Raw genomic sequence first — 24,718 nt, 5'->3', positions numbered from 1 at the left:
CCATATAAGTAACCCCAGAGCTGGGCTAGAAGTGAGTTAAGTATAGCCTCCCTTTAAAGTACAAGTGGAATGCTGGCTGTGGTGGCATCGGCTACTATGGGAGCTCTGGGGAGAATGAGGAAGGTGGAACGGGAGGTTGAAGCCAGACTGGGCTATATCAATGTGCTGTCTGAAAGAAAACATTTAACTAGAACACCACCACACGTCGCCAGCAGTCCTCAGTCACTCATCTGTCTCCTGCTGCGGTGACATGGAAAAGTCACCGTTGCTCTTTCCATTGGGACAGACATTTCATCATCATCGAGCTGGACCTCCAACTCCTCATTTTAACTATTGTAAATGAATTAATCGTGTAATTGACTAAAATTTACCCCACCCTACATTCTCAGCCCAGCCTTTCACTTTTCTTAACTAAAACCAAGGATCCTCTCATTTTCTGCTCATCTGCTGCTGTAAGATTTGATGGCAAGAAAAGGGAAAGGGAAGGTAAAGAAGAAGGGATGAGGGGAAGAGGGCCCAGGGAGACTGATGGGTGTTTGGAGCTTGCCGTGGTATCTTAGAACCAGGAGAGAAAGAGAAAGTCATCCCCTGCTGATTCTCGGCACCTTTGCCATTTATCCCCCCCCCCCCAGCTCTGGGCTTTGAGGATGTCTTGGTCAGAGTTTCTATTGCTGCAACAAAACACCATGACTAAAAAGCAAGTTGGGGAGGAAAGGGTTTATTTAACTTACACTTCAGCACTGCTGTTCATCACTGAAGGAAGTCAGGACAGGAACTCAAGCAAGGCAGGATCCTAGAAGCAGGAGCTGATGCAGAGGCTATGGAGGGTGCTGCTTACCAGCTTGCTCCTCATGGCTTACTCAGCCTGCTTTCTTATAGAACTCAGGACCACCTGCACAGGCGTGACACCACCCACCATGGCCTGAGCCCTCCCACATTGATCACTAATTGAGAAAAAGCCCTACAGCTGGATTTCAGGGAGGCATTTCCTCAGCTGAGGCTCCTTTCTCTCTGATGGCTCTAGCTTGTGTCAAGTTGACACAAAGCCAGCCAGTTCAGAGGTGATGCAGAATCTACTCCTCCATAACATCGTCTCTTCTCTAACAGGTATTTTTCATCAGAACACAGATGAAGACTTGGATGTCCTGGCTCAGAATTTAAAATACTTATATGACAGCCCCGCCTTTCTGAACTTCTACCCCCTGGGTCAAGATATCGACATCATTTTTAATCTGAAGCGCACCTTCACGGAACCTGTCCTGTGGAGGAAGGACCATCGTCATCACCGTGTGGAGCAGCTAACCCTGGGCAGTCTTTTGGGGGCTCTCCAGAGCCCCTGCCTCATTGAAGGGGAGTCTGGCAAAGGGAAGTCCACCCTGCTACAGAGAATTGCCATGCTCTGGGCCTCTGGGGAGTGCAAAGCTCTGAACAGGTTCAAATTGGTCTTCTTTGTCCGCCTGAGCAGCACAGGCTGTGGACTGTTTGAAACAGTGTGTGATCAGCTCCTAACTGTACCCGACTCCATTAGCAAGTCAGGGTTCATGGCTATGCTGGTGAAACTTCAGCAGAAAGTCCTCTTTCTCCTCGATGGTTACAACGAATTCCAGGCCCCAAACTGCCAGGAAATCGAAGACCTGATAAAGCAAAACCATCGTTTCAAGAACATGGTCATTGTCACTACCACCACCGAGTGCCTGAGACATATCAGACATGTTGGCGCCTTGACTGCCGAGGTTGGGGATATGACAGAAGACAGTGCCCAAGTTCTCATCCAAGAAGTACTGATAAAGGAGCTGGCTGATGGTCTGTTATCCCAGATCCAGGTGTCCAAGTGCTTGAGAAATCTGATGAAGACCCCTCTCTTTGTGGTAATCACCTGTGCAATCCAGATGGGCAGGAAGGAATTCAAAGATTACACACAAACCACGCTGTTCCAGACCTTCTACGACCTCCTGATAAAGAAAAACAAGCATAAACACAGAGGTGGGGCTGAGAGTGATTTTGTCAGGAGCCTAGACTGCTGTGGAGACCTGGCCCTGGAGGGCGTGTTCTCCCACAGGTTTGCCTTTGAGCCTGAGGATCTGTCCAGCATGAACGAGGATGTCCTGGTGGCCACTGGGCTCCTCTGTAAGTACACAGCTCAGAGGCTGACAGCCAAGTATAAATTCTTTCATAAATCATTCCAAGAGTACACAGCAGGACGCAGACTTAGCAGCTTGTTGATTTCCAGAGAACCGGCCGAGGTGAGCAAGGGGAATGAGTATCTGAAGAGAATGGTTTCCATCTCCGACATCACATCCCTGTACGGCAATCTGCTCCTCTACACGTGTGGCTCGTCCACAGAAGCCACCAGGGCTGTCTTGAGGCACCTTGCATTGGTGGCTGAGCACGGCAGCTTACAAGGGCTTTCTGTCACCAGGAGGCCTCTCTGGAAGCAGGAATCTCTACAGAGCATGAGAGACACCACTGAGCAAGATCATCTGAAAGCCAAGAATGTAAATTCTTTTGTGGAGTGTGGCATCAATTTATTCTCTGAGAGCATATCTAAATCAGCGCTGAGCCAAGAATTTGAAGCTTTCTTTACCGGTAAAAGTTTATTCATCGACTCAGAGAACATTCCTGATTACTTATTTGACTTCTTTGAACAATTACCTAATTGTGTAAGCGCACTGGACTTCGTGAAGCTGGATTTCTATGGAAGGGCTACCGCTTCCCAGGACAAGGCTGTCGAGAACAACCCTGGAGTCCACATAGAAGGCCCCTCAGAAACCTACATTCCCAGCAGGGCTGTGTCTTTGTTCTTCAACTGGAAGCAGGAATTCAAGACTCTAGAGGTCACTCTCCGGGATATCAGCAAGTTGGATAAACAAGACATCAAACATCTGGGGAAGATATTCAGCTCCGCCACCAACCTTCGGTTGTACATCAAGAGATGTGCGGCTGTGGCTGGAAGTCTCAGCTCTGTCCTCCGGACTTGTAAGAACATCTATTCCCTCGCTGTGGAAGCCAGTCCCCTCACCATAGATGATGAGCAACACATCACGTCTGTGACAAACCTCCAGAACCTGAGCATCCACAGCTTGCAGACTCAGGGGCTGCCAGGTATGGGTACATCCGAAGGATGTAATCAAGACTGGCTGGTCCTGTGCTAGTGCTGGATGCTGAAACTTCTGGTAACAGCTCTAATGCTTTCTTATCTTCTCGGCGCATCCCTGAACCTGACTTACCCTCTCTGTATTTCCTCTGTCCTTCATTTCAGCTGCCTTGAGGCTCTCTGTAGCTCCTGCCTCCAATTGCAATCTGGAAGTTTTCAGCTGCCAAAGATTTACGTGTTTTATGTCTCTCTCCTCTCCTCTCCTCTCCTCTCCTCTCCTTCCTCTTCCCTCCCCTCCCCCTCCTCTTCTCTCCTCTTCTGTCCTCTTCATTCCTCTCCCCTCTCCTCTCCTTCCCTCCTCTCCCCTCTCCTCTCTTCTCCTCTCCTCTCCTCTCCTCTTCTCTTCTCTCCTCTCCTCTTCTATCCTCTCCACTCCTCTCTTCTCGCCTCCCCTCCTTTCTCTCCTCTCCCTTTCCCTTCCCTCCTTTCCTCTCCTCTCTTCACTTCCTGTTCTTTCTTCTTCTCTCCTTTCTTACCTTCTCTCGTTTCCTCCTCACCTAAGTTCCATCCACTTCTTTCCCCTTTCCTTTCTCAGTCCCTTTTTCAATACAGGGTCTCATGTAGCCCAGGCTAGCCTCACACCCACTGCAATCCTCTTTCTTCACCCCCAGTGCTGGGATTATAGGCACGATCACCATATCTGGCTATCTTTTATCTCTCTGTTTAATTCCATTATATTTGAACAGCATGCTTTCAACTGAGTACACCACCCATTTCTGACAAAATAAACATGTTTATGTGACTGTCGTGAGCACTAGCTGCCCTTTGTGATAACTAAAGTCTTCTGATTGGTAATAGGAATGACAGTGGTGGTAAACAAGGACAGCACCAGGGAGGGACACATGCCAATCTGTTTTCCTTTGGCAGGTGGTCTGACTGACAGCTTGGGTAATCTGAAGAACCTTGTGAAGCTCGTCCTGGACAACATTGGGATGAAGGAGGAAGATGCTAAAAACCTAGGTCAGATATTTGTTTCTTTAATATTTTGTTTGTTTCTTTAATTATTTATCTTTTTATTTTATATGCATTGGTGTCTTGCCTGCATGTATGTCTGTGTGAGGGTGTGAGATTTAGAGTTAGAGACAGTTGTGAGCTTTCATGTGGTTGCTGGGAATTGAACCTGGGTCCTCTGGAAGAGCTGTCAGTGCTCTTAACTGCTGAGTCATCTTTCCAGCCCTTCTTTAGTATTGTTATTCCTGTAGGTACGATGGTAAGAATGGTTAATTTGAGATTATTTGGCACAAGTTGCATCTATAAAAGGCAAGATCCTTATGTGTGGGGGACATGTGCATGGCACAGTTTATGTGTGGAGCTATGGTGGTTTGAATAGGAAGAGCCCCCAGCTGGGTACTGGTAGTGGCACATCACACACCTTTAATCCTAACACTTGGGAGGCAAAAGTGGGTGGATCTCTGTGAGTTCAAGGCCAGCCTGGTCTACAGAGTGAGTGCCAGGACAAGCACCAAAGCCACACAGAGAAACCCTGTCTCAGAAAAAAAAAAGACAAAAACATCCCCCATAGGCTTATATATTTTAATGCTTAGTAACCATAGAGTAGAACTCTTTGAAAGGATAAGAAGGATCAAGAAGTATGCCTTTGTTGGAGGAGGTGTGTCACTGGGGGTGGGCTTTGAGGTTTCAAAAGCCCATGGCAGACCCAGTCTCTCTCTCTGCTGCCTGTGAATCACAATGCGGAACCCTCAGCTACTTCTCCGGCACCATGTCTGCCTCTGTGCTGCCATGCTCCCTACCATAATGACAAAGGACGACTGGAAGTCTCTGAAACAGTAAGCCAGCCCCAATTAAATGCTTTCCTTTCTGAGAGTTGACATGATCGCTTGGCGGTGGTGGCACACGCTTTCAATCCCAGCACTTGGGAGACAGGCAGGCGGATCTCTGTGAGTTCGAAGCCAGCCTGGTCTACAAAGACAGTTCCAAGACAGGCTCCAAAGCTACACAGAGAAACCCTGTCTCATAGTGTCTCTTCACAGCAGTAGCACAATGACTAAGGAGCTCAGAGGATGACTGTGGAGTCTGTCCTCACCTTGCACCTCATTTGAGACAGGGTCTTTTTGTTGACTGTTGCTGTATTCTGTATATGTGGCTTGATGACCCAGTAGCTCCTGGAGAATCCCTTGTCTCCGCCTGCCAATCAGTGTAGGAGCACAGGGAATAAAGACACATGCTACATGCTTAGCTTTGAGTTCTGAGGATTTGAACTTAGGTCATTGTGCATGTGCTGTGTGTACTCACGGAAACATCTCCCTGGCCCCAATAATCTGTTTTATGAACTCATGATCACCTTGCTCTCTTGGGTCATGCTCCATCTCCCAGGAATCCTTCAGCAGGATTCCATTCACACTGTACCCCATTTATGTGTGACCTTTTTTTGGAGAGAAAATCATGAAGTGTTTAATTCCCCTTGATGATGTAAGAATTTGGAGTTGTTTCATTAGCAAAGCTTTAAAAGAGAAATGAGATGCAGGAAGGAAGGAACCCAGGGACAAAAGTGGGACTCATAGCTTGCCACAGAGCCCAGGGCCTCGAAGATGGGAGGGCTGAGTGGAAGTCACTTTTCTTCAATGTCTCTGCTCTCCTCTCTCTTTCTTCATATTTTCTCACCTTCTCTCTTTTGTTCTCTCTCTTCCCTCCTGGGCCCTGCATAAAATGTTTCTCTTTTTGTTCAGCCTTGTCCTTCATTTCACTTCGTGCCCAAATATAACTCTGTAAATAACTAAAATGTGGATGACCGCTTTTTCCTTATATAATAATCCAATTGATTTAGAATTCAGCAAACACACATTGCATACCGATGAGCTCCACAGACTATCAAAGGACCTCAGCACATCTGCTTCAGTACATCCACTTCACAGAAAGTCACCTGTTCCTAGAACGGCTTTCTGATTCACCCAGGATCTCAGAAGTGCTCCCCAGGACACTGTGCTTGCTTTATTAAAGAATACAAATGCAAAGCCAGGCAGTGGTGGTGCACACCTTTAATCTTAGCACTTGGAAGGCAGAAGCAGGTGGATCTCTGTAAGTTCGAGGCCACTCTGGCCTACAGAGTGAGTTTCAGGACAGGCTCCAAAGTCACAGAGAAACCCTGCTGTAGAAGACTGCTTATTTGTTCCCTTATGCTCAGCCCCAAAATAACCACACAGAAACTGTATTAATTAAATCACTGCTTGGCCTATTAGCTCTAGCTTCTTATTGGCTAGCTCTTACATCTTTCTTTAACCCATTTTTATTATTTTATATTTACCATGAGGCTTGTAGTCTACTGGCAAAGTTCCAGTGCGTCTGTCTCTGGCAGTGGCTACATGTTGTCTCCAAACTCTGTCTCCCTTCTCTCAGCATTCAGTTTAGTTTTCCCAACCTAGCTCTATTATTTTGCCCTATCACAGGCCAAGACAGTTTTTTTTATTAACCAATGATATTCACAGCATACAGAGGGGAATCTCACATCACCTTTCTTTTTCTGTTTAAATAAAAGGAAGATTTTAGCTTTAACACAGAAAAATTACTTATAACAAAACAGGTATCTAACAAGAATTACAGTTACAAAATTTATAACTAATTTATTTTTTATCATATTTAAGAAAAACTATAATTATAACTATCTAATCTTCAACTCCTTCAAATACTCCATAAGGATATAATATTACCTAAGTAAATGCGAAGTGCACCGTAAGCAACTTACAAAACTCTAGAAATGACAGAGACATCTCACTGGACAGTCACCCAAAGTTCTTCTGTAACATTGAGGCATCTAATCTTCAGCCCACAGGCCTATAGTATACAGCAGACTTTTCTGTGAAGCAGGAAATTTGAAGATCTGTTCTGCTTTGTAATGGCAAAGTCCATCAGCTTTCTTCTGTGTCTTGTAGAATGTCTCACAGATTCTTTCATGAGTCAGGAACCCCAAAAGACCATCTCACCTTTAGGCAAGTTCAGCAGTCCTCTCTCTGCAGGTTCTTTGTGTCCAGTTTATGCAACAGTCCAGGCAAGAGCAGTTTCTTGCCCAAATGGCTAACAAACTCCATGAGAAGCCTCTTCGATGCCTATCTTCCTCTTGAAGTAATTGGTGCTGCCAGGAGTAGATGTGTCTCATTGTCTTGAAAATTCCTAAGTTTTTAAACATTTTAAATGCCATATTATGAAGGTCTCTGAAAGATTTGAAGAATACCTATCTAACTGAAATATATCCCTATATATCTATATCTATCTATCTATCTATCTATCTCTATATATACCGATCATGACTACAAACTTGACTATTATAGATGACTATTGACCTATATTTCTTAATTATACATTGCATTTTTAAATTAGCTGCACAAACACAATACCTTAATCAAGAGCAGAAAATATATATATATATATATATATATATATATATATATATATATATAAGAAAATTGATCTTAAATTTGTATCAACAAACCAAGAACCATGCCAATGCAAATCTCTATATCATATCTCCCTTTAAATGTAAACAAATGTTTATAAACAATCATTTAGGGAATTTAGGCATAATTCTTTCCAAACTGCTTCATACATTTTGTTGGGCAAAGTAATTTTTGGGGGTGTTCACAGTGACCTTTCGAGGGGTCTTGGTCCATCAAACCACATTAATCTGGAAGGATTCCACAGTTTTTCATCCTCTGGAAAGAAAAGAAGAACCTCTTTTCCAAAGCAACATATCCTTTCTAATTTTTTTTTGGCTTTTTTTTTTCAAGACAGGGTTTCACTGTAGTTTTAGAGCCTGCCCTGGAACTAGCTCTTGTAGATAAGGCTGGCCTTGAACTCACGGAGAACTGCCTGCCTCTGCCTCCCAAGTGCTGGGATTAAAGCTGTGTGTCACCACTGTCTGGCTTAAAACAACATATCCTTAAACCCAAATTTTGGAATCAAGATACCTTCAAAATATATAGGTTGGTTTAGCTTAGCAGCCCATACAATGAAATGCCTCTCTGTACTCAGCTCCTTCATAGTAAAAAAAATTCATAGAAAACACAACAATATACATAATCCAGGCTCTCTGTGTGTATTCCATCTTTATGTGGCTTATTTTTCTTTATTCCTTTTAATCTATGACTGTCTGTATTGTGTCTCTTTAAAGACTTTACCATTTAAAAAAAAAACATTTACTTCTTTTGATATCTGTCTATGTTCTTTTTCTTCTCTCTCCTAAGCCTTTGTATGTTTATCTAAACTGTGACCCATTTAGAGGCTTTTTCCATCTGAATTTGTCTTTATTGTGTATCTGTAATCCTTTTCTGACCCTTTCCAACCCTAACTTTGGGGAAATTCTCTATTGGCAAGATATATCTGATAACATAAAAAGCATTTGTTAGTTTTATAGGTTACTTCAGATTAAAAGGCCATGATGCTTAATGAACTATCATCTCTTCTAATTAGGAGGTGTCTCTTGTTCAAATTGAATCTTTATCAATTTTGATGGTATCCATACCTTTTCTTCTGTGGAAACAAAAGCAAAACCTCTTCCTCAATGTAACATATGTCCTGGTTTCCATTCTGAGGTCAGTACATCTTTAATGTATATTGGCTGATTTAATTCTATAATTTTTTCTACTATCCACTGTCTCTCCACAGCTGTTGTTCCTTTCTCATTAGCATTTAGAAAATTCAGAGTTAGTAAAGCATTATGCAATCTATTACTGGGGGTATTTATCATCTCTTCCTGTTTAATTAATATATCTTTTAGAGTTTGATTTGATCTTTCTATAACTGCCTGCCCTATAAGATTTTGTGGTATACCTGAAATATGCCTTATATTTTAATAACCAAAAAGCTTTTTTATTTTCTTAGAGACATACTGGAGCATTGTCTGTCTTTATTTGTACAGGTATAACCATGGTGGCCATAACTTCTAGCAAATGTGTGATTCCCCAGTCAGCCTTTTCCAAATTCAAGGCAGTTTCCCATTAAAAACCTGAATAGGTATCAATGATGTTATTTACATATTTCAGTTTTCCAAATTCTACAAAATGGAACATATCCATCTGTCATATTTCATTCCTTTGAGTACCCTTTGGGTTACTTCTTGCAGATTGTAGTGCTTAGTTGTGGAAAGAACAAGTAGGACATTTCTTCATAATTTCCTCGGTTTGTTGCCACAGGATGAAAAATCTTTTTAAATCTTTGCTATTGACATGATATTTTTATGAAATTCTGAGGCCTCCAGCACATTTTCAATCAATAATTGATTGATTTCTGCATTACCTTGTGCTAGAGAACCTGGCAGACCCATGTGGAATCAGATGTGTGTTATGAATATGGAATAATGCCTATTCCTGATTATATCTTATATCTGAATAAATAATAAAGTAAATTCTGTATCATCTGGTATAAACCCAGCAGTTTCAATATGCAAAACAACTCTTTTTGCATATTTCAAATTGGTAACTGTGGAGAGGTTCTTTAAAATTCCTTAGTACCATGAAAATAGCATAATCCAGAAGGGAGGAACATTCTGAACAAATTATTCTTAGAAAAAAAAGTTGTTTTTAGGAAAGCCCTGTCTACAGTCCCTTTTAAGTTGACCTTGCTTGCCAGAATTATAACATTTGATGTTTCAATTTTTCTTCAAACCTCTGGAAATCACCTCTCCTATCCACGCATCACCACGGTATGAGATTCAACGTTAATTGTATCTCAATCTATTCCTCCAAAAGTGCTAACCTTGCCTTCAATGGCCTAATTATCCATTTGAATAGAGAATTCACCCTTTCAAAAGCCTGAGATTTAATTATTATTTTCTGACTTCTGAATTTGGTATCATTCTGTTTACTGCTGATGTCAATCTTTGTAAGAAATCCGTGAAGGTTTCTTTTGGGCCCTGTATGACTTCAGTAAATGATTCCGTCTTCTTCCCTACTTCTTCAGTTCTGTCCCTAGCATTCAAAGCTGCTGCATGACATAAAGCCAGGATGTGACCATTATGTACAGATTTCCTTTCTATCATAGCATAATTTCCTTTTCTAAGAATTTGATTGGGAGATTTCCCTACCTCTAGTTGTTCAATACCTCTTCTCTGAACTCCATTGTAATTGTGGACTAGGCTCTAAAACACCTTTAACCAATTCTATCCAGTTTCTAGGGATAATTCTTATTGCAAACTGACCATGAATTTAACATTTGTCTCACAAAAGGTGAATGCATGCCATATGAGATTATTGCTTCTTTGAATCTCCTTAAATCTAATATTGACACAGGAGTCCATTCAGCTCTTTACTCAATCACGTGGCAATTCCTGTATGGTTACTGCATATATTAAGACTGGTTGTTTGAAAACCTTTGGCTAGGGGGCTGGAGAGATGGCTCAGTGGTTAAGAGCACTGACTGCTCTTCCAGAGGACCCGGGTTCAATTCCCAGCACCAACATGGCAGCTCACAACTGTCTAAAGATCCAGTTGAAGGGGAACTGACACCTTCACATCAATGTACATAAAATAAAAAGTTAAATAAACCTTTAAAAAAAGACCAATTAGAATTTGAGCTACAACCTTAAAAAAAAAGAAAGAAAACCTTAGGCTGTTCCTCTATAGATACTATAAGAATAGTCTTATAAAGCAATGCTGAAATTGGTTCTCCATTAAATTCCTCCATTAAATTTGACTATCTCTGTGATCTATTTTATTAAGTTTTTCTAAGCCCCTGTATCTTAGCATTCAGAGTAACCAACTTTTTTAGTGATAAGACAGAAGTGATAAAGCTGATGTTTACAATTAACATTACATCAATTCCATCTAAATTAGATATCGTCCTATTAAATTGTCCCATTTCAAACTGTCTAGCATATTATCATTCAGGGACCCAAATCCCTCTATTGTAATGGTTTTTTTTTTCTCATTTTTAATGTGGGGGAAAAACTCTCTTTTAACTAATTCTTCTAAGAATTCCCAGTTGTCTTACCAAATCTACTGATGATGTTGATGAAGATGTGGGGCTGATTGCTGCTGCGTAGAACAGTGAAAGCCTGACTGGATTCCAAGGCAGCTGCCTAGTTTGGCAGCAGCACTAGAAGGAAGTTCAGGGAGAGCCTGCAACCTATGGTGGAGAGAGAGAGAGAGAGAGAGAGAGAGAGAGAGAGAGAGAGATCAGAAAAAGCACACGTGGTGGTTGCGGGGTGGGGAGGTGGAGGGGTAGGGAGGCTGCAGAGGTCCCTGAAGGCAGAACCAGTCAGTCGAGGGAGGTGAGTGATGTGGCTTTTGGAACCCAGGTGCTTCTGCAGTTTGGGTGGCAGCTGGAGACTTTCAGAGAGGCTACAACAGGAAAATGCCAAACCTACTCACATACTTGAGGAGAAAAAGAAAAAAAAAAAAAACCTAGCCGGATGGAACTGGAGCCCCATGTGGAGCTCTGGCCTGTGCTGGTGGCTAGAAAGTCACAGGCAAACAGCTTTTTCATGAATTTGTATCCCAAATGTTGGGTACCAGCTATAGCTCAGATAATAAAAGTTCAGAGATAAATATTGGGGTTTAACCTGAATATCAGAAAAGCAAAGCAGCCAAGTCACTAGAGAGCTCTTACCTAAGTGAAATCTTCAGACTAAAAAAGAATGAGTTCCTGTCTCATTCTGCCTTATATTTCTCCCTAGTGCTGGAATTAAAAGCATGAACCACCATCACCTGGCCTCTATGGCTAACTAGTGTGGCTTCTGGTATTAAAGGTGCATGCCACCACTGCCTGGCCTATATGGCTGACAAGTGTGGCTGCTTTGTACTGATCTTCAGGCAAGCTTTATTTATTAAAACACAAATAATATGCCACTATACTACTGATTGAATCACATACATTGTAGTGATATTTTGTTTACGTTCTTACAAATAAAGCTTGCCCAAAGGTCGGAGTGCAGAGCTTAGCCACTAGAGGCCAGGGAGTGCTGGCACATACCTTTAATTCCAGAACTAAGGAGACAGAGGCAGACGGATCTCTGTTAGTTCAAGGCTAACTGGGCTATACAAGATTGAATCTCTAAAAGAGAAACAGAATTCACACAAAGGTTATCCTTGCACTTGGGATCCCATGCCTTTAATCCCAGCACTAGGAAGGTGGAGACGGGAGTGATAGGGTGGAGAAAGGACTGTTAGACAGGAGACAGGAACATAGGGTAGTCTGAGGTTTGGTGTGGACAGAAGCAGCTGGAGGTTTGGAGGAGACAGATACAGTCAGATGTATCTGTATGCAGTCAGAGGACATGATCGCCCCTTCAGTCTGAGCATTGGTAGAGGTAAAAGGTCTCTCTAGTGCCTGACACTCTGCTTCTCTGATCTTCAGCATTAACCCCTATATCTGACTCTGGGTTTTTAGTATTAAAAACAACTATAATTCGTGCTTCAATACATTATCTCCCCTAAGCTCCTAACCATGGGGATTGAGAAAACCTTGGTCTGAGGGATGCACCTCAATGGTAGAGCACTTGCCTGGCATGCACAGGGCCTGGGTAAAAACTCCAATACCAAAGGAAAAGTGGAGAGGGAGACAGCTAGGATCCAAAAGTCACCATGTATTTCTTTCATGTGTACCATTGACTTAGGATATGTATTGATGATTTAAGTTCCATCTAATCAATCCTGAAAGCCACATCAATGCCAGGCCTAAGAATGAGGGGCACTCTAGACCGCTTTCAACTGTACTGTGGGTAGAAGCGTCCACTGACCCTGGCTGAACATACTGCTCCGGATGTAGTGTTCACTGGAGGGAGTCAGTCTGTCCCATGTCACAGTCCAGGGCCAGGCAGTGGCATTAGCCCTCCACGTGGCTGTAGCACCTGCTGCCCCTCTGAACTCAGCCTCTTGAGGGAAGTAAAGACCAGGAAGAAAGAGCATGTCTGGAATCTAGCAGTGGGGCAGCCTCGGCAGGAAGCTCCTGAGCCAGCCGGGCTAAATAGCAAGACTCTCACTATGTAGAAAACAAAGAAATGCATACATATTTTTTAAAAGAACATGAAACTGAGGGCCCGAGAGGTGGCTCAGAGGTTAAGATCACCAGCTGCTCTTCCAGATGTCCCCTGAGTTTAGTTCCCAGCACCCACATGGTGGCTCACAACTACTTGTAATGAGATCTGGTGTACAGGCAGAACAGTGGACATATAGTAAATAAAGAAAGAAAAAGAAGACGAAACTGTTTCTTCCTAGTTGTCATCCTTCTGGTCCACGAATCTGGGTTTAACCAGATAAACGTGGTCTGCTCATATATTTCTTTCCCTTTTTCTCGTAGCCAAAGGCCTGGGAAACCTGAAGAAGATGAGCTTATTTCATCTGACTCATTTGTCTGATATCGGGGAGGGGATGGATTTCATAATTGAGTCTCTGTCGGGAGAACCCTGTGACCTGCAAGAGATGAAGTTGGTGGCCTGCTGTCTGACGGCGAATTCTGTGAAAACCCTAGGTAATCAGGGGAACCCTTGCGTCCCTCTGGACGCACAGCAGAACACGGACGCTTTGTCCAACTCAGAATTAAAATTATTAATGGCAGGGCTGGAGAGATGGCTCAGTGGTTAAGAGCATTGTCTGCTCTTCCAAAGGTCCTGAGTTCAATTCCCAGCAACCACATGGTGGCTCACAACCATCTGTAATGAGGTCTGGTGCCCTCTTCTGGCCTACAGACATACACACAGACAGAATATTGTATACATAATAAATAAATAAATATTTAAAAAAAATTATTAATGGCAATAAGAGAGGACTGCAGAATAGTTGAAGATATTATAACCTTAAGAAAAAGTTATAAGTAATTTTTTAAAAATTCCCCATCTAAAAACATCTCTCACCCCAATTTCCACCATTTTTGTCATAGTGCTATAGTGTCGTGATAATAGTGTATTATCATATATAATGATGGGGAAAGAGGATTGCCTCCATGTTAGATGCTTCCTAGTCTTCCCTTTGCTCTGTTAAGATGGACTTAGAATACAGTGATACACCACCTACTTCAGTCTTTTGATTTCCCAAATATCATGCATACCAATTACAGAGAAAACTTTGCATATTTTTCAATAAACTCTTCAATTCAGACATGTCTTAAAATTGAGAGTTTGGGGCTGCAGACATGGATCAGCAGTTAAGATCACTGACTGTTCTTCCAAAAGACTTGGGTTCCATTCCTGGCACGCACACGGCAGCTTACCGCCATCTGTATTAGGTCTCGGGGATTCAGTACCCTCTTCTGGCACACACGTGGTACCCAGCCATGCATGCAGGCAGGACACCCATACAGGAAGTCCTTTTTAAAGATTTAGTTTAGTTTTTTTTTTTTTTTGATTTTTGAGACAGGGTTTCTCTATAGCTTTTTGTTTCCTGTCCTGGAACTAGCTCTTGTAGACCAGGCTGGCCTCGAACTCACAGAGATCCGCCTGCCTCTGCCTCCCGAGTGCTGGGATTAAAGGCGTGCGCCACCACTGCCTGGCTTAAAGATTTCGTTTTTGAAAATTGATTTAATATTATTTATCTGTCTCACTATATATCTCTGGTTAGCCTGGAACTTGCTGTGTAGATCAGTCTTGCCTCGTGAATGCTGGGTGAAAAGTGTGTCCCTCTGGAAGTCATCCTATGGGGGCTAGAGATGACTTGGAGACCAGGAGAGTTTTTGGCTCTTCCATCAGACCTGAGTGGTTCTCAGCACCCACTTTTGGCAACTCACACAGGTCTGAGACTCCAGCTTCAAGGGATTTGGTGCCACCTTCTGGCCTCTGTGGCAACTGCACCCCTTTGCATATCCCCTCACATAGAAACAAACACACACACACACTTACGAATAAAATCAAAAAATAAGAGTATAATAGTGCTGGGAATCTCTAAAGACTGCCATGTTTACACTGATATAAACTTACAGCTGAAGAAGCCAATGGTTGGAAAATCTAGACTGATACTGGGAACATAAAATGATTAGAATATGCCTTCATGTCTCCACTTTCACCAATAAACTATAAGGGAGAAGAGAAAATATAAATATTGATCAAAACGTCACCTGCTTTTTAAATAGAAATTGACCTTTAATTTGTTGTAGTAAAACCTTTTTTGCTGTGATACAAAGTACCGTTTTAGTAATGGTATCTTGTTCTTCAGATCCCTCGTGCCTACCACTACCTGTCACAGCCCACCAGGGCCTGTGACCTAGGAGACCCTGACCCTAAAGCTGTGTGAGAAACCAATCAAGAACCATTGAGTTGTTTGAGACGGAGAACAGCTGAAGGCTGAAACTTGTGCCCCTTTAAAAGCCATGTGAGACAGTTTATCCCTTTAAGAATATGTGAGACGTGTCCAGGTGTGGTAACGAACACCTTCAGTCCCAGCACTCAGATGCCAGAGGCAGGGGGATTTCTGTAAGTTTGAGAGTTTGAGACCATTCCAGGCTACTTAGTGAGACCCTATCTTAAACAAAACAAACCGAGTTCAATAAAGAATAAACTACAAAGTAGTGTCTAGAATTATTAACTCTATATTCCATGCAACTTTAGGCACCATGTGATGTGGATTTAATAATCCAAATATAGGGTTAGGAGACACCTGTGCATTCAGTCAAAGCCATAGGAACCGAGGGGTCCACCCATCCTACTTCCTTTGAGAAATAATCAAGTCAAATAACAGTGCGTACAACCATCAGCAAAAACAACAAGGACACAGAATCCTAAAGATATTGGAAAATGCATATTTGGTTACTTGGAAATGTTATCTTTTTTCTTCCAGCACAGAATCTTCACAATTTGGTCAAACTGAACGTTCTCGATATATCAGAAAACTATCTGGGAAAGGATGGAAATGAAGCTGTACAGGAACTGAGTAAGAACGGCAGCTCTGCCAGCAATGTGCTCTTGACTATGCGTGCTGGGTGGTCAGAAAGAACAGCCTGAAGCTGGGCCTCGGGACCCACACGCACCCTGCTAACTCATCTTCCTGAGGGAAAATGTTTTCTTAACTGCTTTCTCTAATGCTGTCTTAAACTGCCATTGAGGAACATGGCCCCACATCTTTTTTTTTAAGCTTTACTTAATTTGGGGGCTGGAGAGGTTGCTCAGTGGTTAGGAACACTTCGATGCTATGCAAAGAGCCTGAGTTTGGTTCCCAGCATCTAACTTATGGCTCACAAACATTTGTAACTCTAGTTCCAGGGAATCTGATGCCGCCTTCTGCGTTATGTGGGTACCAGGTACAGATGGGCACACATATGTAAGTGCAGGTGAAACACTCATACACAAAAAAACTGAAAAACATGGTGTGTGTGTGTGTGTGTGTGTGTGTGCGTGTGCGTGTGTGTGTGTGTGTGTGTGTGTGTGTGAAGGGTGTATGCACACATGAGTGTAGGTGCCTGCAGAGGCCAGAAGAGAGCGTTTCATCTCCTAGATGCGGGAGTTACAGCTATTATGAGTCATTTGGCCTGGGCTCTGGAATGGAATTCAGTTCTCCTACAAGAGTAGTGCATTTTTTTTTTATTTTTTTGGTTTTTTGAGACAGGGTTTCTCTGTAGCTTTGGAACCTGTTCTGGAACTAGCTCTTGGAGACCAGGCTGGCCTTGAACTCACAGAGAGCCACCTACCTCTGCTGGGATTAAAAGTGTGTGCCAACACCACCTGGCGAGTAGGGCATGCTCTTAACTGTTGGACCATTTCTCCAAGCCCAAGCTTCTGTCTTCTGAGTCATCAGATTCAATATCTTCATTGTACCTGAGGCTCTTCAGGTTTGCCAACAACAAGGAAGCTAGTGTTTGATGCTGACGATAAATTTGCTTAAGGATTTAGTGATATGGCTTTTTGTACCCCCAGGCTCATAAGACTGGTTTATATGCATATTGTGTCAACTGAGTCATCCAAGGACTGCAATATTCTTATGCTGTCTGGATGTAGCAAAGGACTGTGCATGAGTTCTCAGATGAGCAAACATTTGGAGTTTTGTGTTGAGAGAGGGGATTTTACTCTGCAGCCTGCAACTTGTTAAGTAGACAGGGTGTCCTTGAAATCACAGAGATCCATCTGCCTCTCTTTCTTTTTTTTAATTTTTGGTTTTTCAAGACAGGGTTTCTCTATGTTGGTTTTGGAGCCTGTTCTGGAACTAGCTCCTGTAGACCAGGCTGGCCTTGAACCCACAGAGATCTGCCTACTTCTGCCTCCCGAGTGCTGGGTTTAAAGGCGTGTGCCACCACTGCCTGGCTTGCCTCTGCCTCTTGAATGCTGGTACCAACAGGATTTTTATTCTGATAATGTTACAGAAAAACGAGGCAGGAAAACCACCATGCTCAGACAGTCAGTGGAGGATCAGGAAAGGCTGATCGTGACAGACTTCTTTCTCTTCATGACTCTGAGCAACTAACTGGAGGAGTTCACAGTACACAGAGGCTTTTTGGGGTGGGCTTAAGTTTCTATCAAGGCCACATGGCAAAGGTAAAAACGACATTCACTAGGAATGGTGGTGTGTGCTTTTGACCCCAGCACTTGAATAAGCAAGCAGATCTCTGTGAGCTTGAGGCCAGCCTGGTCTACAGAGTGAGTTCCAAGCCCGTCAAGGATATGTCTCAAAAGAGAGAGGTGTGTGGGGCTGGAGAGATGGCTCAGTGGCTAAGAGCATTGGCTGCTCTTCCAAAGGTCCTGAGTTCAATTCCCAGCAACCACATGGTGGTTCACAACCATCTGTAAAGAGGTGTGGTGCCCTCTTCTGGCCTTCAGGCATACACACAGACAGAATATTGTATACATAATAAATAAATAAATTTTTTTTTGATTTTTTTCAAGACAGGGTTTCTCCGTAGCTTTTGGTTCCTGTCCTGGAACTAGCTCTTGTAGACCAGGCTGGCCTCGAACTCACAGAGATCCACCTGCTTCTGCCTCCCGAGTGCTGGGATTAAAGGCGTGCGCTACCACCGCCCGGTTTAAATAAATATTTTTTTAAAAAAAGAGAGAGAGGTGTATATGGAGGGTAAGGGCATTTTTCTTTTTTTTTTCTTTTTTTTTTTTTCGGTTTTTGGAGACAGGGTTTCTCTGTGGCTTTGGAGCCTGTCCTGGAACTAGCTCTTGTAGACCAGGCTGGTCTCGAACTCACAGAGAACCGCCTGCCTCTGCCTCCCGAGTACTGGGATTAAAGGCATGCGCCACCATCGCCCGGCCTGGGCATTTTTCTTTTTATAAAACAAGACAGGGGGCTGGAGAGATGGCTCAGTGGTTAAGAGCACTGCCTGCTCTTCCAAAGGTCCTGAGTTCAATTCCCAGCAACCACATGGTGGCTCACAACCATCTGTAATGAGGTCTGGTGCCCTCTTCTGGCCTGCAGGCATACACACAGATAGAATACTGTATACATAATAAATAAATAAATATTAAAAAAAAAAAAACAAGACAACTGCAAGCAGCTGCTTTACCAGTTACCTAAATAACCGTATCTCCCCGGTGGTCTTTGCGGTTATATTTCCTCTCTTTGGGCACAGTAAGATGTTTGAGGTGCCACAGTGGCACGTGGTTATGACAAAGGGATATATATCTGGAATTCACTTCAGAAAAACACAAGAGTCTGGTCGGGATTAAGCAGTCTACCCTATGATTTGTTGTTTTTGAAGGTTGCATTATTAGTAATAGTTTTGTGATTACTACAATGTTTATATATTGGAATATTTTCTATAAAAATAATCAAGAAAATGTAGATTCATAGTAAAGATCAAGCAGCCTACAGGGTCACCAGATTTAAAGATCCTTCCTTCATCCTCATCCTGTGCAAATTTTAAGTTGATGTCATTCCCGAATCATTCTGTTTCTAGTTGGCAGGCTCAGCATTCTGGAACAGCTAACCACACTGATGCTGCCGTGGTGTACGGATGTGCTCATCACCCTGCCCAGCCTGTTGAAGCAGCTGGAGGTGGTCCCAGGGCTCCTCAAGCTTGGACTGAGAAACTGGAGACTCGGGGATACAGAGATCAGAAGTATAGGTAGGTCTGTGCAAACAGAGCCAAGAGAGCAAAGACTGGAGATGCAGGGATGCAGAGGTCAGAAGTATAGGTAGGTCCATCCCAACAGGGCCAAGAGAGCAAAGACTGACTTTAAACAGAGCTCCCCCTCCTCTTTGAGAGAGGGTTTTTCTGTGGAGCCCTGGCTGTCCTGGAACTCACTCTGTAGACTAGACTGGCCTTGAGCTCAGAGATCCTCCTGCCTGTGCCTCCCAAGTGCTGGGATTAAAGACAAGCATCACCACCACCCAGCTCCCTCTTTCTTATTTACTAGGATCTTATTTCTATTGAATATTAATCTCTGAAAAATTTTATTTTGAAGGCTTTTCCCCCTTCTTGTTTTCCCGTGTTGTCTCCTGCTATTGTTTGAATGTGTCTCTTGAAACCACATGCATAAAACAAGATCCATGGCACAGCGCCGGGAGGTGGGAACTCACATGTAATCAGCTCATGGCCCACCCTCCGGGATGAGAAACGCAAGTGTAGACGGGATTGAGTCTGGGAGACTGAGCTCGTGCTTACTTTTCTTCACCCCTCATCCTTCCGCCACAGGGAGAGACAGGAGAAGGCCTTGCTACGTGTTAGTCCCTCAGCCTTGGCCATGAGTCAATACATGTCTGTTTGTTGTGAAGTTTTCCAGCCTGTGATATTCTACCACAGTGACACAAAACAGTAATAACACCCCTTTCCATGGTTGGTCCCTTTTCTGTGGGTGTTGAGTTGAAACTCAGTCTTCTTTGTTGGAGTCTGCTCTCGGATGGCTCTTCTCATATTGTAGAGTGAGGTACAAGCAGAGAAGACTCTTTGTGTCTAAGGGAGAAGATGACTTAAAAAAATTATTCTTTGTGTATGACTGCTTGCATATGTATATGTGAACCATGCATGGAGCCAGAAGAGGGGGTTGGATCCCCTGGTATTGAACTTATGGGTGGTGTGGGAGTTGGGAACCAAATCCTGGTCCTCTGCAGAAGCAGTAAGTGCCCTTAACTCCATTCTAACCCTCCAGCCCTGGAGATGACTTTTGATTGTTTGGCTTCACTATAGGGGGCAGGAAACCAGACATGCAAGTGGCTTTGGAGGCAACTGAGAACCTTCCAGTCTTCCTCCTAGAGCACACAAGGCCAATTACTAGTGTCCTGGGACTGGGGAGGAGCAATGCCTGCTGCTTCTGTGTATGGGGGTCTCAGGTCCCCTCTCTCAGCACCCTACCTGTCATCTTATTAGTGGGTGACTTCACACTATGTTGTAAGCTAAAAAGCGCAAGGACTATGCCCTGTGTATGGTACACGGCAGATAAATGCTTGTTGAATACATGGCAAGTGCCATCATGTATTACTTAGGGCCTATTTTCGGGTCCAGGTTCCAGGTTCCAGCCTAGCATAGTGGGGAAATGAGAAGCAGGAATTGAGGAAGCTGTCACATTGCGTCCGCCATTGGTGACAGAGAACAGGAATCAATGCATGCATTGGGCTGTTCAGTTTTCTTCCTCCAGTCAGGGAATGGTGGCACCAACAGTGGGCAGGCCTCACCGCCTCAATGAATGCAATCAAGAGAACCCCCACAGGCGTGCCAAGAGGCCCATCCTGCAGGTGATTCTTGATTTGGGCAAGCTGACAGTTAACTAACGCCAGGCGACCTGACACGGGCTCAGGAGAACTGAAGGGCGATGTTAGAGATGTCTGCGAAAGGCACGTGAAGTTTGCAGTCTCCTAAGCCTATAGATGGCCAAGCTCCAAATGCCCAGATTTTCTTCCTGTTGGATCTAGTTTGATCCCGATCCAGTCACCAGAAAGCATGTCCTTAGACCGTGGAGACTACTGCTTGTTTTTCCTTCCTGTGTTTGCACACACTCTGATAATCACCCAGGAAACTCAGCTAAGATCCTCAAACTGAAGCAGAGAGCCACAGAAACAGCTTGACTTTTCTACATCCCTATGGGTAGTGGAAAGAAGTCGCTCCCTGGGGAGAAAGCCCACAACCTGGAAAAAACAAAAACATTTTGAGTTCCTGCTATGTTGGGAATCAAATGGGGTGTGAAAAATAGGAAGAAGAGTTTTGACGGCCCGGAGAGAGAAACACTCTTAGAAAGGGAGACGAGGGCCGGTGTGCCTGGTGAGCTGGGCAGAGACTAAAGATCAGCCATGGCTGGACCATGGCTGACTGGAGCCTGAAGCTGACTTCCTTCCCATCCTGTAACACACAAATGCGCAGTCCAAGCAGATGGGGCAGCTGCATCCCGCACAGTCTTTCCCAGACAGCTGTTATTTTGACTCCTTCATTCCTTATTTTTTTTTTTTTTTGGTTTTTCGAGACAGGGTTTCTCTGTGGTTTTGGAGCCTGTCCTGGAACTAGCTCTTGTAGACCAGGCTGGTCTCGAACTCACAGAGATCCGCCTGCCTCTGCCTCCTGAGTGCTGGGATTAAAGGCGTGCGCCACCACCGCCCGTCTTTCATTCCTTATTTTTAACTTCAAGGTCATAGCTGTTGTCACGTGGGCATGTGGAACATCGTGGGAGGAGACAAGTGAGAGCCGATGGCTACTTCTTTTCAAAGTGACCTGGAAATGACACACCTCATTTCTGCTTCTGTTTCCTTGGTAGAAATTTAGATACATTTAACAAGAGGTGTGGGATTAGCAGTTTGTCGTCTATGGAGGTTAAAGCGTAGAAAATGGGGGCGGAAGGATGGTCTCAGTAGACGGTAGCACAGATCTGAGAGAAGGCAGATGCCTGGGAGCCACCTCCTCACCTGGGTTTCCTCACTTCCTCCTCTTCTCTCTCCATTACGGCTAGGTAATGATACTTTTACTTCAGGCATTTGTAATAAAGAACCTAGGGAACTTTCTAGACTAAAACTTGCAAAGGGGATAAAAGTCCTGGGTGACACTGACAGAAGACACTCGGAAGTAAGCACTGGGTGCTGAGTCACGTGCTTTCCCTTAGCAAACTACAGAGGCCGCACAAAGATACCTGCCAATTAATTCACAGACCTCCGTGCTGGGGAGCTGGTCTGCAGGCGTCCTGGCAGTGGCTATAATCGCTCAGTGTGTACCTGGGTGAGCCTCAGTCTACACAGGCGGGTTACACAAGGCATTATTCCTAATCTGCTGGCCTGATCACTGATGGCAACAGCTTTTCTTGTTTGTTTGCTAGCCTTTGCCATGGCTTGACTTGGGTTTTTTGTTTTTTTGAGACAGGGGTTAGCACTATGTAGCCCAGGCTGACCCAAACTTGCAGTCCTCTGCTTCAGGCTCCCTGAGTTCTGGAATCACAGACTTGTGACAAGCAGAGCTCTGGTGTTTTGTCTTTGGGGACAATAGGCTTCTGTGCAAAGACTGCGGAGGGACATTTAAAATGTCTTTTCCAGGGAGCATCTCTTCCTACTTAATAGTCCAACTAGTCCAAAGGTCCAAAGTCCAACTAGTACAAAGGTGGTGGTCCATGCCTTTGATCCCATACTTGGGAGGCAGAAACAGTTCTGAGATCGAGACAGGATGATCTACAGCAGAGTGAATTCCAGGACTTCCAGGGATGCACATAGAAATTCTCTCTTGAAGAAAAACAAAAGAAAAAAAAGTCCAGTCTGAACCTTGAACACTCATCCTGCAAGACTGTAGCATGCACCTCCCAAGCAACCACAAGTTTATTTATTTATTTATTTATTTATTTATTTATTTATTTATTGGTTTCTTTTGAGACAAAGCCTCTCTGTAGCTTTGGATCCTGTCCTGGAACTAGCTCATCAAACTCACAGAGATCTGCCCGCCTCTGCCTCCTGAGTGCTGGGATTAAAGCGTGCGCCACCACCGCCCGGCTCACAACTCCAAGTTTAATGTCTAACAAACCCCTCCATGACCAATGCAGGATGAGGCTGAATGTGTTGATTCAAGCCTACGAATCTGGCATTGTTGGAGGCTGAGGCAGGTGGATTGCAGTGAGTTTGAAGGTGGCCTGGGATATTTAGCCAAACCTTGTTTCAAAACAATACCACCACAAACAAACAAAAGGAGCATCTTCCTTTTGTCTCTTGTCTTTTTAAATTTCTGACAGGGTTTCTCTAGGTATTTTAAACTGGCCTTGAATTCATGATTTTTCAGTCTCTGCCTCTCTGCTGGCATCAGAGGTGTGTGTGACCATGTATAGTCATACATTTCTTTCCACACAGTAGGACTCACCTGAGTCCAGTGCAGTTGTACCGAGCATAGACCAACAAGGAATGAGTACTGAAGAGACTGTGGTGTCCTGTGAATCAGGACAGAACACCCCCCCTTTCATGTAGGAGGCACTTTAGGGTGTCCTGTTTTTAGGGAATTGAGGATCTCCCTGAAGAGGTTAGGAAGGCCTCAAAAGTCATTTCTAGATACCAAATAACTCATTTACTTAAGTTTATAAGTAGTGATATCCAAAGATAAAGCTGTTAAGTAGCTTTATATGGACAAATATGGAAAGATCTAATATTGCCTGCTTGATTCCAATTTTTTTATATATGCTATTTTATTTTTTTTACATACTATTCCTAGTTCCCTCTCTCCATGCTTTCTGCTCACCCCACCTTCCCCATATCCCACTCCCCAATCTGCTCCTCAGAGAAGTCAAGGCTTCCCATGGAGGTCAATGAATTCTGTCATCATCACGACCTTGAAGCAGGACTGAGCCTCCCCCCCCCCCCCCACTGCCCACATCTAGCCTGAGCAAGGTATCTCTTCATAGGAAATAGGCTCTAAAAAGCCAGACTGTTCATTAAGGATAGTTCCCGTCCCACTGCCAGTGGCCCCACTGACTGCTCAAGTCACCCACTGTCACCGGCACTCAGGGGACCTAGATTGGTCCTATGTAGGAGCCCCAGTGGTCAGTCCAGAGTCAGTGAGCTCCCATTAGCTGGGGTCAGCTGTTTCTGTGGGTTTCTCCTTCACAGTCTTGATCCCTTTGTTCATATTATCGCTCCCCTGTCTTTTTGACTGGACTCTGGGAGCTGTGTTCAGTACTTAGCTGTGAATCTCTTTATTGTAGAAGATTGTTTTGGCTATCCTGGGTTGAGTACTGTTCTTTTGAGGTCTGTGAAGAATTGTGTTGGGATTTTGATGAGAATTGCATTGAATCTGTAGGTTGTTTTTGGTAAAAAGATTGCCCTTTTTACTATGTTAGTCCTACCTATCCAAGAGCATGGGAGAGCTTTCCAGTTTCTGATATCCTTTTCAATTTCTTAAAAACTTAAAGTTCTTGTCATACAGGTCTTTCACTTGTTTGGTTAGAGTTACCCTCAAGATATTTTATGTTGTCTGTGGCTATTGTGAAGGGTAATGTTTCTCTAATTTCTTTCTTAGTTCAGTTATCATTTTTATATAGGAGGGCTACTGATTTTTTTTTTTTAGTTAATTTTGTACCCCGCCATATTACTGAAGGTGTTTGTTAGCTTTAGGAGAACCTTGGTAGAATTTTTGGGATCACTTATGTAAAAGATTATATCATTCACAATAGCAAGAGTTTGACTTCTTTCCTTCCATTTTGATCTCCTTTTGTTGTCTTATTGCTCTAGCTAGGACTTTGAATACTATATTGAATAGATATTAAGAGAGTGGACAACCTTGTCTTGTTCCTGATTTTAGTGGGATTGC

The 24,718-nt window shown here is 43.6% G+C and overlaps 1 protein-coding gene across 2 annotated transcripts in view; it reads left to right on the top strand.

Annotated features, from left to right (window-relative positions):
- Nlrc4 (NLR family CARD domain containing 4) overlaps window positions 1–24,718 on the top strand; it is a 38,043-nt gene that overhangs the window by 8,086 nt on the left and 5,239 nt on the right. For both annotated transcript variants that reach the window (XM_041630912.1, XM_041630913.1), the window contains exons 4-8: window positions 1,108–3,102; window positions 4,022–4,114; window positions 13,400–13,570; window positions 15,868–15,960; window positions 18,920–19,087. In XM_041630912.1, coding sequence (XP_041486846.1) covers window positions 1,108–3,102; window positions 4,022–4,114; window positions 13,400–13,570; window positions 15,868–15,960; window positions 18,920–19,087 — 2,520 coding nt within the window. The remainder of the gene's footprint in view (window positions 1–1,107; window positions 3,103–4,021; window positions 4,115–13,399; window positions 13,571–15,867; window positions 15,961–18,919; window positions 19,088–24,718) is intronic.

Source organism: Microtus oregoni, unplaced genomic scaffold (assembly GCF_018167655.1).
Source record: "Microtus oregoni isolate MIOR12 unplaced genomic scaffold, Mior012 000036F_ref0000092, whole genome shotgun sequence".
NCBI classification, from domain to species: domain Eukaryota; kingdom Metazoa; phylum Chordata; class Mammalia; order Rodentia; family Cricetidae; genus Microtus; species Microtus oregoni.
The sequence above is the reverse complement of the archived record's forward strand: the minus strand, read 5'-3'. Positions and strand labels throughout refer to the sequence as shown.